At 56.1% G+C, this 18,073-nt stretch overlaps 1 protein-coding gene across 6 annotated transcripts in view; it reads right to left on the bottom strand.

Moving 5' to 3' along the window:
* CCM2 (CCM2 scaffold protein) overlaps window positions 1-18,073 on the bottom strand; it is a 42,482-nt gene that overhangs the window by 16,942 nt on the left and 7,467 nt on the right. For 3 of the 6 annotated variants that reach the window (XM_047096758.1, XM_047096762.1, XM_047096763.1), the window contains exon 2: window positions 2,729-2,902. In XM_047096758.1, coding sequence (XP_046952714.1) covers window positions 2,729-2,902 — 174 coding nt within the window. The other 3 variants (XM_047096759.1, XM_047096761.1, XM_047096760.1) reach the window with 3 other exon arrangements.

Here is an 18,073-nt window from a genome sequence, read left to right as displayed (position 1 = left end):
GGCCCGCACAAGTGAACCGGACAGACTCTCTGTGAGAGGTGAGCCCAGCTCAGCACCAGCTGGCAGCTGCTCTTTGGGCAAACACATCCCATACCCAAGCACGATCACGGTCTTACCGCAGAGCCCCAGGACCCCATAGACGCGCGGGGCTCCCCTTAGCTCACCCTATGGCCTCACGATGCCCGCATGGAGCTGACGGAAAGCGGAGGCTCTGGCTTGGCTCGAGTATCCGGAAACATGCCAGCACACAGCAGTCCTCATCATGGCAGCAGACTCTGTGGTCCCGAAAGGCGCCGTCCCGCGAGGGAGCCAAGTCAGCCCTGGCATGTGGCCCAGGGACAGGTTTGTGTCAGCCGGCCCTGCCCGTTCCAAGTGATATTTCGTACATACAGGTGCGGGCTCGGGCTGTGGCTCCCTCGGAAAACTGAGCCAGCCCCTCATCCCTTCACAAAGGAAGTTGTCCCCTTCATTCTTCCCGGGAGACACCGTGTGGAACTGGTGTCGATTCTCCAAACGCCGGAGAGAGCGCTCCAGGGAGAGCACGGGGGCCTGGAGGCTTCTGGATGGAAGGTTCTGGATGGGCCGCTGAGCATGGTCACTAGCTACAGCGCGATTCAAACCACCCTGTCCTCCTGCTACATGTGGCAGGGCTCAAGGAGGCGGTCCACCTGCTGGCCGCCATCTTTTCCACCTTGACCCTGGGCCCTGTGGCTGCTGTCCTCCGTTCTCCCTGTGGACAACATGGTCCTCCCCGTCCCTGCTCATCAGAAGTTCCCTGATGACGTGTGGGTGTGAACCACTCATGCTGTGCTAGGCTTCTCAAATCTCTAGGTTTGTCTTTTGCCCCAAACAGCTTCTCGGCGCCCCCTCCAGAACTCTAACGACACCCACACTGGGAGTGTGCTCTGGTCCCACAGCGGCCGTCCAGGGCGCTCCTCTTTCCCACTGGGCAATGAAGGACACTCCGGCTCCCCCAGGGACCCCAGACACCCTAGTGTCTCCCGGGTTCATCGGGGGCGAAAGTCCCTGTTCCCAGGGAGAGCGCGGGCCCCCATTCACCCTTGTTCGGTGGCGGGGCAGAGCTGGGGCCTCAGGCTTTCCCACCATGTTTGTTCTTAGATATTGTCTGTCCTGCTAGACCATCGCCTTCCTGGTCTTCAGGCCAGAGGGAGCGGCTTCTGTTGGGGTGTGTCCGCACCCGTGGGTGTCTCTGGGTTGCCAGCCTCTTCGGCTCCAAGCCTGGGATTCAGGTGGAGAGAGAGATACCAGGGGCCTCCTGTAGGGCCCACAGGCCCCTGGGGCTCTGCCCTCTGCCAACCTTGCAGAGCTTTCTTACTGTCACTGCACGGATGACACCCAGGACTTCAGTCGTCATGGTAAGAAGGACAAGGACATGCGGCAGAAATCCCCAACCTTACTCTGTGGTTTAATGCAGGCCACCTTCCCCAGCACCTGCTCTGCCCTCCTCACGTGGCTCCGACTCTTCCCAGTTCTTCCTGCAACCACACAAAACCAGCCTGTCCCTTGTCCCGGTGCTGCCGCGGCCAGTCCACACACTCTCACAGGGGTCTGGGCTCCTGCCTGGGCTGGAGCCTAGGCTCTGGGCCCACATCTCCACCCTCACACTGTGTCCCCTCCCAACGCGGGCCCATGTCCCACGAGGTCACACTGGTGGCTGGCACGGTTCCCACCTCACGGTCCGGAGGCCACCTCTCCTCCACCACACCTGATGGGCCTCCTGGACCGACCTCTCATCTCCTCTGGCTCCCTTTCCGTCTCCTGTTGACAAACTTCCTATCTCTTCATCTTCCCATTATTCTTTCCTGGTGCCTCTCCTGATTTTCGTCCACAAGACACACACTGACATCCTTTTGTCCCAAAGGCTCTGGTCTTCAGCCCTTTATTTAAAAGTGGATCCTGTCGCCTCACAGTTCGCAGTATCTCCTCTTACCTCTTCCAGAACATTACGCTTTCCCACTGTGTCCTGCACGGCTGCTGTCACATCCACATTTGCTTGTGCCTGTCTCAGGCTCCATCTTGAGGTCACCTTCCTTGAATGTATACGAACCTCAGAGCCCCTGACAGAAGCCGTGCATGGGCGGCGGGGCAGTAACCGGGTCAGCACGCAGACAGCAGGCCGCGGGGACGCACCTTCCACTCTGTGCATAGGCCGGCTTGACTCCCCGTCTTCACTCTGGGTCGCCCAAACCCTCCTCCATGCCAGGTGTCCCCACGTCTGAGCCTCCCCAGTCCCATGTGTCTGCCGGGGACACTGCCCACCTCCCTGGTCACCTGACGGCCCGGCCAGAGTGGAACCCCCTCTAGGGACACACGTTGGCCCAAGGCCTTTCTGACCTGGGGGTCAGGCTGCACTGCCAATGCATCCCCTCTGCACACCGTGCTCCCTCTCTGAGCACGGGGGCCATGGTCCTGGAGGAGCCCCCTCCACACCTCCCTGACCTTGAGGCCACGGCCCCCCTCTGGCTTGTGTCCACCCAGCGAGCACGGGATTTGACAAGGTTCAGGCCGTGACCATGACACACAGAACACGCATGCCCGCCCGCCCTCAAGAGAAAGGAGGCGGCTGCTCTGGTGGAAAGAGCCGGAAATGGGGCCGGAAGGCAGGAGGCTGGAGCGTGGGCACAGTCCCCACAGGCCACCGAGGCGGGACAGCGGGCAGAGCAGCGTGGTGTGAGCGCTGGGCAGCACGTCCTGTGGCCGGACTTACCTTCACCTCCTTCTCGATGTAGTCGCTCAGCAGTCTGTCAGGCTCCACGCGCTCAGGCAGGGACAGAGCCACAGTGTGCAGAGGGCGCCTCTCTGTCACCTTCTCATGGGCTTTCTTATCTCTACTCTTTTCACCTTTTAGGAATACTCGTTTAAACGGCGACACAATCCCGGGCTGCGGGCAGAAACGGCAAGGATTGGAGTTCGTTATTCCTGAAGGTTTTGCGTTGCCCCCACGGCTAACTAGCTGAAGCCACCAAGCACGGTCCCCACGCATAGGGGCCACCCTCGTGGGCCTGGAATGCACAGCCCGAGGGCCAGTGCACACCGGGGTGGGGGCCCATCCCTCACCCGCTCACAGACACGCAGGTGCACAGGGGGGCCATCCCTCATCCATCACAGACACGCAGGTGCACGCAGGCCCGTCCCTTACCCGCTCACAGACACCCAGAAGGACAAGGGCCCATTGTCCAGGCAAGTGACCTCATGGCTAAGAAGAGAACGGGAAGGGGGCCCCCCAGAAGACAGGAACGTAGTGCCACCCAACCCCCTGACACCAGCAGGTCACTTCACCCCAGGACCCCGAGCAGGTGTCATGGCCTCACAAAGGCTGCAGCACAACAGCCCCATGCCCGCCCTCCTCTTCTCAACACGTGCACTCTGCGTTCCCTTCCCTTGTCCAGGGCCTCGCTGACCCCGGGTACTGACCAGCACGGGGCGACCCACACGCCGATCGGGGTCTCCCCTGGAGCCCAACCCTACAACCAAAGTCAACCTACAGAGCATGATCAAGGGGGGGTGCGGCCAACAAGTCAGCCTGACCTGGCAGCCCCAGGAACAGGCCTGGGGTTCCCTCCATGTGACTCTGCAGGAAAGCCCCTCAACGCCTGGGCACAGATGCTCACACAGTCACTGTGTCCAGCCAGCCCGAAGGAACGCAAACCAGAGAAAACCCACGCATAGCCTCACTGGGAAGCAACGTCCCATCAGTCCGAGAGGGCAACTCACCAGCCTATGCGGCCTGATGCCCGAATGCAGCCGGGACCCAAGGCCCAGCCTAGACCCACACTCACGGAAACACCTGGAGGCCAACGCCACAGAACATTCCTCACAAGCTCTTGCTTCTGTGTCCCCTGTGCACGGGATAGGGCCGTAGGACAAATCCCACACAAATCCCACCACCATGACCTCTGAAGCTGTGAGGCTCCTCCCCAGCCTGTCAGCCTCACGGGCAAAGGTGAAGAGGGGCAAGGACCACCCCCCAGCAAAGGCAGGCAAGGCGTTGGTGCCTCTCAGCACACCTGCACCTACCAGCACATTCTGCTATGCAGACTCGCCCCCTCCCTGGAGCACCTCCCCCTTGCCCTGGAGCACTCCCTCCCTGCCCTGGAGCACCTCCTCCTACCCCGGAGCACCCCCTCCCTATTCTGGAGCACCTCCTCCTCCCCGGGAGCACCTCCCCCTCCCCTGAAGTACCCCCTCCCTGCCCTGGAGCACCTCCCCCCCGCCCTGGAGCACTTCCCCCTCCCCTGGAGCACCTCCTTCCTGCCCTGGAACACCCCCTCCCTGCCCTGGAGCACCTCCTCCTACCCTGGAGCACCTCCTCCTACCCTGGAGCTCCTCTCCCCTGCCCTGGAGTACCTCCCCCCTCCCTGCCCTGGAGCACCTCCTCCCTGCCCTGGAGCACCTCTTCCCCACCCTGAAACACCTCCCCCACACCCAGGAGCACCTCCCCCCTGCCCTGGAGCACCTCCCCCTCCCCTGGAGCACCCGCTCCCTGCCCTGTAGCACGTCCTCCCTCCCTGGAGCACCTCCCCCCTGCCCTGGAACACCCCCTCCCCGCCCTGGAGCACCTCCCCCCTCCCCTGGAACACCCCCTCCCCTGGAGCACCACTCCCCTGCCCTGGAACACCCCCTCCCCGCCCTGGAGCACCTCCCCCACACCCGGGAGCACCTCCGCCACACCCTGGAGCAACTCCTCCTCTCCTGAGCACCTCATCCCCCACCCTGGAGCACCTCCCCCCTGCCCTGGAGCAGCCCCTCCTCCCCTGGAGCATCTCCCCCCTGCCCTGGAGCACCCCTCTCCTCCCAATCCCCATGCCCCCTCCATGGAAGGCCTCAGCGCTCTTGCCAGGGGTGAGTAGAATAAGGAAGGAGGCCCACAGGGCTACCATGGAAGCTGGATGATGTCCATGCAGGGCTTCACGTACTTGTCTCTACTCTCATCTATATTTCGAACCTTCCATCTCACTAAGTGTCTTACGTAAGGACAAGCACAGCTCCTGCCAGTGATTCAGCTGAGACAAGATAGATGCCTGGTGTCACCGGAACACGGCCACCACAGGCACATGATGGACTGAAAAGAGACAGAGCATCTCCAAGGAGCCCACCTGCCCCTGGGGTCTGGGCAGACCCCAGGGGGTTCAAGCCCCACACAGTTTTGGGGAGTGGCCGAGAGTGGGGGTGCTCTGGGTGAAAGCCTGGGGGCATCAGAGCAGGTGGGCACTGTGTGCAACTCCCACAGGGAATGGTGGGAAACAGTCACCCACAATTGGCCCGACACCAACAGTAAACTTCAAGTTGAAAACGACCCTGGAAATTTAGTAGAGCGAACACCACGTCTCACCAGCCCCACTCCAGGCGGGCCACACTGGACTGTGGCCACCGCCCTGGCCCGAACCCTCGTCATCAGGGCCCTTCCTGATCACTGGCTTCTGAACACAGAGCACCTCCCAGGCCCTGTGACAGGTGTGCACTGCCCCAGGGCTGCGGAAAAACTGAGGCAGCACACAAAAACCTCAACCTTCTTGAAACCTACAATCTGCACAGATGCTGACATCTGTCCCCATACCACCTCCACTTGGCAGCCCCACAGAGCTCACACTCCTGGATCACAACCAGCTGCGGCACCTGGGAGCAACGGGAACTGACCTCTGAGAGGAGAGGTTTGCCAAGGTCAGCTTCTCGCCACGAAGCCCAGGCCAGATCACCAGGTGCACTGATCACGCGTGACCCGTAGTGTTACTTTCAGGTTGAGACACAGCTCATAGAGTTAGTCTGCGCACACGGTCTGTGCTGCGAGGGACCCCGGGCCTCCCCCCCCTGCAGCCCGCTCTCAGGGCAGGCCCTCTGCAGGCGGATAAACAGCACCTGTCTGGCCCCTGCAGGCAGAGGAAACCAGGACAGCCACCTCCTACTGCCCAGGGGCCACCGTCCCCCTACTGAGCCCCACACCATCAGCCTCTGCTGCACGGGACCCTGCACAGGACCTCAGCGCTTGGGGAAGCAGAAAGTACTAGCTGGTGAACACTCAGTGCCTGTGCTGACCGGCCAACAGGCAGGCCCCATGGGTAGATGACACAATTCTTACATCGAGAAGGCGCAGTCAGGCAGGGGAGTCAGCCCAGAGCAGGTGAACAGGCATTAAATCCACAATAAAAAATGTATGCCTGCTGTGTATCTCTGACAGAACCAGGGGACAGTGGTCTCTACTGGGAACCTACATTAATCTTAAGGCAACACATATCACCTGGCCGCGTGTGCACAACTCGGAGCTCAGTGTGCTCTGCACAAAGTCCCCAGCAGCTCCAGAAGGGAAGGGACGCGCTGAGAACCGGGGGTGCCTCCATGCAGGTGCAGGCATTCCCAAGGATGTATTGTATTTAATCCTTTACCTAATGATACAGAACCTGCCCCAAGTGCAAGGCCATGGCATCCTTAAGTTCAGCACTGAGCAAATGTGTAATGAGTACCTCGTTCATGCCCGGCACTGGGGCAGCTGTGCACGGTGGTAGGGGCCATGTGGGGCTGTGGTCGACACTGGAGGAGGCACTGGAGCCAGAGTGGGAGTCAGGCAGAAGGCCCCGAGGCTACACTTCCGTCCAGCTGGGCACGTCAGCGGCTCCTGCCCGATAGACTCACATCTGCCCCAGGCGCACGCGGCTGAGTGGAAACCCCCTGCGGTGAGCGTCCAGACACACACACACAGCACCTTCATCTCACACCTGTGCTGCAACACTGCTTTTCTTTTTTTTTTTTTAAGATTTTATTTTTCAGCCCCAATGTGGGGCTCAAACTAATGACCCCGACAGCAAGAGCCGCCCACCCTTCCGACTGAGCCAGCTGGGCACCCCAACAGATAAGCTTTCTAAATCATCTTCAGTACTAAGTTCCTGCCAATAGGACACAGCCCATGCCCTCAGGCCTCCCGCAGGCCTGGGTGCCCATGGCTGCAGACATGCAGGCCACCCACGGACATCACCCACAAGATCCTGGCCGCGCATGTACATGTGCTTTCTCTTCATCCTTTCCCTGATTTGCTTTCCAGCTCAGATCCTGGGTCCCAGCCAACCACCGTCCCCTGCACACAGGACACCTGAGGCCTCCTGCCTCTTGAGTTATGATGACGGCCCCTCCTCATCACTCACCATCCGCTACCAGCCACCACTTCTCAGACCCGGAAGCCACAGGAACCCTCCTCCCCTCTTCCCGAAGCAGGGGTGGGGGGGCCCGGGGCGGCCCAGGCCCAAACCATCGTCCTCGCTGGCTCCAGCCCCACCGGGCCGACACCTACCTCGTTCTCCATGGGACACGGACCAGCCAGCAGGTGTGTCCGAACAGGGACTTCGGGGAGGAACTTTAGGGAGGGACTTGGGAAGAGCGCTGGTTCCTCCCTGCACTGGCCATTTGCTCCTCCCTCCTCTGCTCACTCCTGATCGTGATGAAAACACGCTCGGATGGCAGCCCTCCCCCCGAAAGACACATATGAGAAACAGGAAGATGGAGACCACAGCTTCCTTCTGCAAACCCACTGAAGCCGTTCAGCTCTGTCAACAGCATGAGAGGTGGGCAGCACGTCTAAGTGCCTGCAAAGCCTGAGAACAGCAGCGGGCACAGACAGACGGGAGCGGAGCCACACCCTCACTGCCTCAGTGTGTCCAGCAGGGCACACGGGCGGCCTCCCCATGCTTCCAGCCGGGGCTGCGGCTCGACCAAACCGCATGACTGCAATCCTGCACCAGCGCGAACAAGAGTGAGTGAGCAAACCCAGAGCCCCATGGGGCTCCCCCCTCCATCGCTGCGGGGTGCCTCCTGGCCCTCAGCCTCCCCGCCCCCTGGGCTCCTGAGCTGGGGCCCCCACTGTGACCCTGAAGAGCGTGTCTCTGAGCAAGTTCCCGTCAACGTCTTCGGGGTCAAAGCCGCTCATGTGGAAAAGCGGAAGCCCATGAGCTGCCGGTGAAGACCCTTGCACAGAACATTCCAGAACAGCCTGCCGACAGGGAAGGCTAGCAGCTAAGCGTCTGGTGAGAGCGAGCACGTATGCTCATTGGTCAACAGTCAAACTCAACAATTACAACAGGTTTGTTATTAGCATGAACCCAATCCACGTGCTGACTTTCAACAGCCTTTTGCCCATGAAAGTGGCCATTTCCTGTGATTCCATTTAGACTGTGGCAAAGTTCTGTACTTCCCGATTCCGAGAAGACCAAAGCTCCAAGGCGATCACTCTATGCACCCCGGATGGAGAAGGTGCCATAGCACAGGAAGGCTGCCGGATCAGACTGGCTGGAAGAAGACCTGGTCCTGGCTGGAAGGAGACCTGGTCCTGGCTGGACTGTCCCTTTATCTCCTTAAGAACTTGCGGCCACACGCTGCCTAACCTCGGATTTCTCCTTCTTCCTCAAAGCCGCCCGCGCGAAGCAGGACCTCGTGGCCCTGGTCCCCACCTGGCTGATGAGAGCAGATGCGGGCTGGCCCCCCGACCCAGGCACAACTCCAGGAAGCCCTGGGAAGTGCCTACCTGCCAGGTGGCCTGCTCCCACACATACCACGGTTGCCTGCTGGATGAGAAAGAAACAGGCCAGTGAACACCTAGCAGACGCTGCAGAGAGACAAGGACAGACACATGCCCCTTGCAGGTGTCTGGGGAGGGTGTGGATGGAACCAGCCCACTAGTGGACCGTCCGGCCAATGTGCCCATGGCGCTAACGCTGAACCCCAATTAAACAACACACACCAGCCCCCAAAACAATTCCATTCTCGGTAGGGCTGTGACACAAAAACACTGTACTCAACGATCATCGTACTTTGAACTTCATCCGTGAAGATGTTGTGGGAATCCGTTCCCTCTCCGTGTCCCTGATTTTCCCTCTTGGGCCACAAAACCGAACATACGCACTACCAGTCCCTTTTTACTGAAGTTTGCTTGCCCTGTCCTAGAACACAAAGCAAAACATGAAAAACAAGACAAGAAAGAAACACTACAGGCCACGGACGCCAGACCCATAGCCTGTAGGTGATCCAGGAGGGGACAAGGGCGAGCATAGAGTCAAGGGCGGGTATGGCGACCCAGGAAGGGTTGGGAGGGGCATGACAACCCAGGAGGGGTCAAGGGGGGGCAGACTGGAAGGGACTCAAATTCTGAAGACAGTGCTAAGACACTGGCTCTACAGACTTGGAAAAGACCTTGTACAAAGGCCGACTGGGACAGATGGACCCCAGACACGCAGACCCAGCGTCATAAAACTGCAGGGCTCCAACAGGGGACTTAAAGCGTTCCGACAAGAAAACGTGGAAGGGCTTCCCGTTCTGGAAGGAGCTCAGAAGCATCCCTGTCAAGCTCTGTGGAGCAATTATTTTGAACCTAGAAGTTCATACGAGGTCAAACTGTCCATCAAGTTCAGGCAGAGCAAGGTCAAGTTCATATGTGCAGTGCTGGGGAATGTTTATACCCCAAAAACTCTTGGGGAGAGGAGGGGAGGGGGATGAGGAAAGGAGGGGATGAGGAGAGAAGGGGAAGGGAGGGGGAGGGGAGGGGAAGGGGGGAGGAGGAGGGGAGGGAAAAGGAGGGGAGGGGGAGGAGAGGACGAGGGGAGGTGGGAGGAGGAGGAGGGGAGGGGAAAGGAGGAGGGGAGGGGGATGAGGAGAGGAGGGGATGAGGAGAGAAGGGGATGAGGAGAGGAGGGGAAGGGAGGGGAGGGGAAGGGGGAGGAGGAGGAGGAGGACATGTGAGAGGAGGAAGGTGGACACCAATGTCTGACCAGGTCCTAGCACTTTGGGGCTCATCACAGCGACCACAGAGCACCTGGCGTACCCCCCCTTCCCCGCCCCCATGACAGAAGCTGAGCACAAAGCTAAAGGAAACAGGCTGCTCCAGAGTTTGCTCCAGTCATCCTCCCTTCTCTCTGGTCACAGCAGCCACAGCAATGCTGATCCTTTACCATCACCCAACGTAACTGAGGACAATCCATGGCCATCGCCTTGCGGATGCTCATGTAGCCCACCCTCTGGCCAGTGGCAGGGGACAGCTTGGGGGAGACCCTGGGGACAGCTCAGGGGACAGCTTGGGGGATGGCTCAGGGGAGAGCTTAGGGGAGAGCTCAGGGGACAGCTTGGGGGGAGAGATCAGGGGAGAGCTTGGGGGACAGCTCAGGGGACAGCTCGGGGGACAGCTCGGGGGAGAGCTTGGGGGACAGCTCGGGGGATGGCTTGGGGGAGAGCTCAGGGGAGAACTCAGGGGACAGCTCAGGGGAGCAGCTTGGGGGACAGCTCAGGGGAGAGCTCGGGGGATGGCTCAGGGACAGCTTGGTGGAGAGCTCAGGAGACAGCTCGGGGACAGCTTGGAGGACAGTTCGGAGCACAGTTCAGGGACAGCTCAGACTGGGGAGGAGCCACCGGGAGCACTACTGCCCCTGCAGGAAAGCACTGAGGTGTTTGCTGGCGCTCGTTCTGGGGACTTGGTGACAGAGAGCGAGGAGATGAGCTTTTTGCATTTAAAGACCTTAGGAGTTCAGAGTGACAGTTCCAAATGCATCTGGGATGACAGGGTCACGGATCAGCTTCCTGGGCAGGCTGTGCCCCAGCCTCCATGACGAGAGTCCACACGTAACGATGCGAATGCAAGCACACTGCCACTTTATCCTCAAATACACACAGCAGGTGCAAAATGACACCAGGGTTATTACCAATAACACAATCATAGAAAACAACTTGTTTAGGGCTTTTTTTGTAGGTCTCGTCCTTGGTGCAGAGCCCACTGGGGGCATGCGTCAAATGTCCACGGTTTAATTACCTCAAATAACTCTTCCCTGAGGGGTTATCCTTTTTGTTGGTTTACACCCGTTTTTTTAAGTTTATTTATTTATTTATTTTGAGAGAAGGTGGGGGCAGAAAGACAGGGAGGGGCACAGAGACAGACAGAGAGAGACAGAGAGAGAGAGAGACGTCCCAAGCAGGCTCTGCACTGCCAGCCCAGAGCATACAGGGCTCCATCCCACGAACCGTGAGACCACGACCTGAGCCAAAACCAAGAGTCAGACGCTTAACCGACTGAGCCACCCAGGTGCCCCTACATCATTTTTGATACACATTTTGCTTTTCGTTTCTAAGTGACATTTTAAGAAGCTTTTATTCAATTTGTAGTATTACAGAACATTGGATGGTTGCGGTCATGAGGCTTATGCTAAGCAGTCCCACTCTCCTTGCCTCCAGGTGACCACTTACAAACTATCAGAGTGAGTACACCCACACGCACGTCCTGGGGCCCGCTCACAGGGCTCTCTGGTCATGCCGCCGGCGTGTGGGCGCAGCGCAGTTTGGAGAACGCGCACCTACACGTGGCACGTGGCCACGATGCACAGCTCAGGGCACAAACTGCTCTCCACTGCTGCCAGCAGGTCCCTGGGCGGTCCTTGGAAGTGGGATGCTGGCTCAGTCAATGCCATGGCGCCCTGTCAGCTGGGGGGTTTCCGTGGACCTGGGGGGGAGGGACCGATAGCCAGAGGTGCTCTCGGTTTGCATTTCTGTTCTAAGGAGTCTGAGCTGTGTCTTCACACATCAAAACCCTTTTGCGTTTCTCTTTCCATGAGCTGTCTGTTCCCACGTCTTGCCTGTTTCTCCTCTCAGCCCCGGGCCTCTGCTCTGCCTTCCATGTGTTATTTACGAGATGTTCACCTTCCCTGTTAGAAGTCGCAGGTCTTGTCCTCTCCACCTGTTTGACTTTTTACTCTGCTTATGTGTATGTTACGGCTCAACTAGTTTGTTTCTCACTTCAGTCTCTGTCCATCTGCTGTTCGTCGGCACAGAGTACGAAGGACGCACGCGTTTTACCCTTCTGTGTGCGGCCCCGCGCCTGCGGCAACTCCTCGGGGGAGCGTGAAGTTGAGTCATTGGGCTCCAGAGAAGAGACGGGTGGCATCTTCGCGGGGTCCCGGGGGGACCAACACACTCACGGGGCCGCCATCCCGTCCAATCACGAGATGGGTCCCATTTCCGCCAGTGCTGGTCTGTTTCAGGAGTCTGTCTCGTGGACAATTTCGGCCAGGTCTGCTCTCAGCCCAGAGCACCCATGGGCGGGGCCCTCTCTATTACAGGCCAGCGGGCCGAGCAGAGCCAGCGACACAGGCCCCCCACCGCCCACAAGTGCCCGTGCTGACGTGAGCGCTGGTGCTGGGGTGCTTGGCAGACAAGGCTCAGGGCACCGATGCTGCCACGAGGTAAGGCCGTCACTCCTAGAGGGGCCAAGACACACGACAGAGCCCAAGTCGGGCAGAAGCCACGGTGCATGGAGCCCCCAAATGGCAGGGCTGTTGCCCCCATGCCACCCGGCTAAGTAACTGGGCCTGAAAGTGCCGCCACCACTGCTGGCCCCTCGTGCGCCCTCTGAGGAGGAGACAAGGAGCAGCCCGTCGCCGTCTGACCTCTCCATTGGCTGCACGACGCCCGCACGTGCCAAGTGACGGTGGGCCTCATTCTGGGGGGAGTCCTGGCTGATTGATGGCCCCCAGAGAGCACCACCTGCAAGGGTACCAGGTGTTTCTGCACTTCTGCCTAAAGGGCAGGTCGTGACAAAGGCGAAGGCAATGGCCCAGCTTCCCCAGGTCACCCCGAGCCACCTGGACAGGACCACGGACAGCCCCACACAGGCGGGCCCCACGGCCACCAACAGCAGAGGGGACACCCAACATCGCACAGCCTCTCGGGAGACACAGGAGGCTTCGTCCACGTGTGGGTTTTCCACAGGTTCCTCCCAGTGTGGCTGGAGGCGAGCAGCTCCCCACCACCCACCAGGGACCAGTCCCCCCGTTTCCGCCCCCCTCGTTCCCTCCCTATGTGTGGCCCTCATGACCTCTTGTCTCTGCCCCTGATGATGCCAAATTCAGGGTCACTTGGAGGTGAGGATGTCACTGTCCCCTGCCTGATCCCCCTCTTTCTCTGGCCCGGTGTCAGCCTCGGCTCACCCTCCGTTCTCATTCTGCCTCAGGCAGCGAGTCCCCAAAGGACCAGAGCACCTTCCAGAAGCTGCTGCACATCAGCGCCACCGCCCAGCTGGAGCACCCTGAGTACACGGGCCCCCTCCTGCCGGCCTCAGACTGGGCGCCCAGGCTCTTGGCCTGTGATGGGAAGGCCACACCCCTGCAGAAGGAACTGCGGGACACCCTGCGGGGGCTGCTGGGGAGCCCCAGCAGGGGCAGCTTCGCGGTGGCCACACAGTACGTCTGGGTTCTGGGTGAGGCCCTCTCTGCACTACCCTGGTGGTGGGCACGGGGCTCGTTCTGTCCAGGACAAGGGACCAATAAGGGGTGCCACTCCTTCCGTGGCCAAACCCCAACAACGGATGAAGCAAAACAGGGGGTCAGACAACCATGTCCCACAGCTGAAGGCAGGCACTGGGGACACGAGGCGGGCCAGGCGTCCAGGACCTCCCTGCAAAAGTCAAATCATGCCCCTTTCAAAATGCTGTGGCACTGAGGAGATAAGCACGAGTTTCTTATGATGTGTAGGATCCAGACACTCAGGAAGAGCTCTGGAAATGAGGGTTCCCAAGCAGGATGCTCCGGGAGATCCGTGGCTGTCACATGGTGTCTTCTCTGCATGCCCCAGGTGATAAAACACCGCTGACAGGGTGTGCTGCAACCGGGTTTTCTCCCTCTGGTAATTACAGCAAAACTTCAGCTATAGGAGCAAATTTACGATAACACTTCACACAGACGCAGAAGGGTCACCCCAGAAATAGGGTCCGCGGATGTCTCTTTGTAACAGGCATTAAAACACAACAGAATCTTCAAGGGATGCCCACAACCAGTTACCCTGACGCCTCCACCTTCTTCCAGGACAAGTAACTCCTCACAGGTGAGCTCCACCTCCTGCTTGTCTCTACACAGGCCAGATGTAGCTACAGAAATCTGTGCTGGTCACCAAGGAGCAGCCCAGCAGGGGCAGGCAGGGTGGGCCCTACTTGTCCAGCAACAAGAGGACCACGTGACAAGGTGAAGATAGCAAGGAGATGGAAGAAGGGCCCTTCAGAGAATCCACTCATTTTGCAAAGTGCACATCCTGACCCACTGCCCTGTGCTCCTTCTAACAGCACTCACTCTCTCTATTTCATGGCACTAAAAGCTCCCCCAGCAGATGGTGAAGGAGTTCTGGGAAGGCAGTGACAGTTCCCCAGAAAGGCCTGCACTCAGTGAGCACTAAACCAGTGTTTGCAATGAATGAAACCAAGGAAATACAACTGTGCACAAACACAGAAAAGAACGTACATGTAAGAAAGCCACCTGAAAAGCTCTAATGGTTGTTTCTAGAAGATGGGATTTTTTTTCCACTTATTTCTTAAATATATTTTGCTACTTTGTCTCAGCTGTGCGTTTTTCATTTAAGTTCATTTTGGAAAATAAACCCCCAAATTATTAGCAAATACCATTTCCACCTATCGGCTTGACAAGCATTCAACAGTCTGATCCAGAATCAAAACCTGTACTGCTGTAGGGAACAACTTACAGGTACCTACTAAAATTACAAATGTACGTAAGCCTTCCTGACGATTGCATTTTGGGGAACTAATCCATGGAGACAGTACACACGTGTGAAAGGTTAGTAGAAAGCCAATCTCTGCATTTTCTGTTGGAGCAAAATGACAACGTAAAATTCTATAAATAGGCTACTGTTCAATTATGAATCCTATTAATCCAAGGGAAAATGCCACCGAGCCCCAAAGAGGAGTAACAAATGCATAATGAAAGCTCTCCAAAAATACAATGTCAAGAAAAATAATCCACAAGAGGTTACTAGTCCCCTCATAGAAGTAACAACACCCCCACAGCAGTGAACACATCCACTGACCAGATCTTGGTTTCTAGAAACCACCTCCACTGAGAACAACCAGGCCCCTGGACAAATGTCTGGTTCTGGGCTGGGGCAGGAAAGCTGCAGATGAGCCCAGAACACCTTGTAGCAAATGTAAGCGAGAGCTCATAGAATACTGGGGACTGGTCAAAAGCCACCAGCCATGCAACAATGTGAACACACTTAACATGACCAGACTGGCGGGGCACGTGGATGGCACGGGCGGTTAAGTGTATGCCTTCAGCTCAGATCATGATCTCACGGTTCTTGGGTTTGAGCCCTGTGTCAGGCTCTGAGCTGTCAGCACGGAGTCTGTTTGGGATTCTCTGTCTCATCGCTCTCTGCCCCTCCCCTGCTCATGCTCTTTCTCTCTCAAAAATAAATAAAGATTTAAAAAAATGGTTAAGGGGCGCCTGGGTGGCTCAGTCAGTTGAGCGTCCGACTTCAGCTCGGGTCATGATCTAATGAATAGTGGGTTCGAGTCCCGTGTCAGGCTCTGTGCTGACAGCTCGGAGCCTGGAGCCTGCTTCAGATTCTGTGTCTCCCTCTCTCTCTGTCCCTCTCCTGCTCTCACATTGTGTCTCTATCAAAATTAAACAAAGATTTTTAAAAAATTTAACAATAAGTAAATAAATAAATAAACAAATAAAGTTAAAACAGTAAAAGGTAGGTGATGGGTTTTTTAGCACAATTAAAACTCAAATGACACCAGGGGCACATGGGCGGCTCCGTCAGTTTAGTATCCGGACTCTTGATTTCAGTTCAGGTCATGATCTCATGGTGTGTGGGCTCAAGCCCCGCATCAGACTCTGCACTGACAATGCGGAGTTCCTTTGGATTCTCTCTCTCTCTCTCTCTCTCCCTCTCTCTCTCTGTCCCTCATGCTCTCTCTCGCTCTCAAATCCACAAACTTTGATAAATAAATAGACACCAGAGCCAGCCTAAAGTGGCTCCCTTTGGCTGAGTTTGGGACAATTTGAACTTAAAAGTAAATAATGATAATAAAAGATTATAGCCTTGTGAGTAAAATAAGAACAGACTTTAAGATGCAGAAACCTGGCAAGTGATGGGTCAGTGTCACCAGAGAGCAAATCAGCGTCAGTTAGCAAGTGTGGATGGGGTCTGAGAACCAGGCAGCAATACTGGACTGATGGTAATTTTCCTGATCACAACAGTCTGACTGACGTTGGAGGGTCCTTGCACCTGGGAAACACACATTGAGGGCAACAGGGTCATGGGGCATCACGTCGGCAATCAATTCTTAAACAATTTAGAAATGTTAACAGCCGGGGAGTTTGGGGGGAAGGTATACAGGGACTCTGTGTGCTAGTTATGCAATTTCATGCACAATTAAAATTATTTCAATATAAAAAAGCAAAAATCAATTGTTTTGTTTTTAATTTTTTTAACATTTATTTATTTTTGAGCGACAAAGAGAGACACAGCATGAATGGAGGAGGGGCAGAGAGAGAGGGAGACACAGAATCCAAAGCAGGCTCCAGGCTCCGAGCTGTCAGCGCAGAGCCCGACGCGGGGCTCTATCCCACAAATCGCGACACCATGACCTGAGCCAAAATCAAGAGTTGGATGCTCAACTGACTGAGCCACCCAGGCACCCTGAAAAAATCAATTGTTTAAAGCAAAAATGATAATGCTGGCTTTACAACACGTACAGGAATAAATCAGGAGCTAGACTGTTGACAGTCTCCCGCAGCAGGACAAGAAAGAACATGGCAGGGCGCCTGGGGGCTTGGCTGGTCAAGCATCTGCTGCTTGATCTCAGCTCAGGTCTCAACCTCAGGGTCATGAGTTCAAGTCCTGTGTTGGGCTTCACGCCAGGCAAGAAGCCCACTTAAAAAGGGGGGGGGGCATGGCAGTGATTTGTGGCTGTGTGTGCACCCTACAGCCCCCACAGCAGGCCAAACTAGAGTGGTTAGCAATACAACAGAACCCTAAAAATACTCGATCCCAAAAAAGACTAGAAGGGAGGATCAAAGCACAGAAGAGAAACAGGAAATGAACAGTGAAATGGCTATCAATAATTACATTACCTGTGAAGGCAAAATTAAAAGGCACAAGTTGTTAGACTAGATTAAAAAGGCGTAACAACCACACAAGCAGTACGTGGATTATAACACATGCAGTTTAGATACAAAGCTATAGACACGCTGGGGGACACAGTATGCCCACGTGCAGTCGAAGAAAGCTGGTGTGGTTCAACGGCACAGAACATGAAAAGTTTATAACAGTGCTTTCCAACTGAACATTGTGACTAGCCATTAGAAGACCACCATTTGTTGAGTTTTGGTATAGTATCGATAACAAGCCAGGGCACCTGGGGGGCTCAGTCGGTTATGCGTCCGACTCTTGATTTCAGCTCAGGTCATGATCTCACAGTTCATGAGTTTGAGCCCCACCTGGGGCTCTGTGCTGACAGCTCAGAGCCTGCTTGGAATTCTCTCTCTCCCTCTCTCTGCCCCTCTCCCACTTGCTGTCTCTCAAAAATAAGTAAACATATTTATTAAAAAAAAAAAAAAAAAAGGAAAAACCACCACTGGGGCACCTGGCTGGCTCACTCAGTAGAGCATATGACTCTTGATCCTAGGAGCTGGAGTTCGAGCCCAACCCTGGGTGTGGAGCCCTTTAAAAAACTAATAAGCAATGATTTTTAAAAAAAGAATCAAAAAAATTAAAAAAAAAAAAAAAAGAATCCACCATTATCTGAAAAGGCTATTAAAATATTTCTTCCTTTTCCAGCTACATATCCGTGTGAGGCCAGATTTTCTTCATACTTTTCAACCAAAACCACATATAGCAACAGACTGAATGCAGAAGCAGATATGAGAATCTAGCACCCTTCTATTTACCTAGACAATAAAGAGATTTTCAGAAACGCAAAAAAAAAAAAAACAAAAAAAACAAAAAAAAAAACCAAGCTGGTGTGCCTATATTAACATCAGGCAAAGTAGATTTCGAAACAAGAAATAATACCAGAAATTAAAGATGGTTGTTTCACAATGAAAAAGAGTCATTTCCATGACACAATGATCCTAAATGTGTACGTCCTTTAGAAAAAAGATTGAAGGGGCGCCTGGGTGGCGCAGTCGGTTAAACGTCCGACTTCAGCCAGGTCACGATCTTGCGGTCCGTGAGTTCGAGCCCCGCGTCAGGCTCTGGGCTGATGGCTCGGAGCCTGGAGCATGTTTCCGATTCTGTGTCTCCC

The sequence above is a fragment of the Lynx rufus genome, unplaced genomic scaffold (genome assembly GCF_022079265.1).
Source record: "Lynx rufus isolate CCGP_SWC_20201006 ecotype Redwood Valley unplaced genomic scaffold, mLynRuf1.p SCAF_4, whole genome shotgun sequence".
Classification (NCBI taxonomy): Eukaryota; Metazoa; Chordata; class Mammalia; order Carnivora; family Felidae; genus Lynx; species Lynx rufus.
This window is presented reverse-complemented; position numbering and strand designations above follow the sequence as displayed.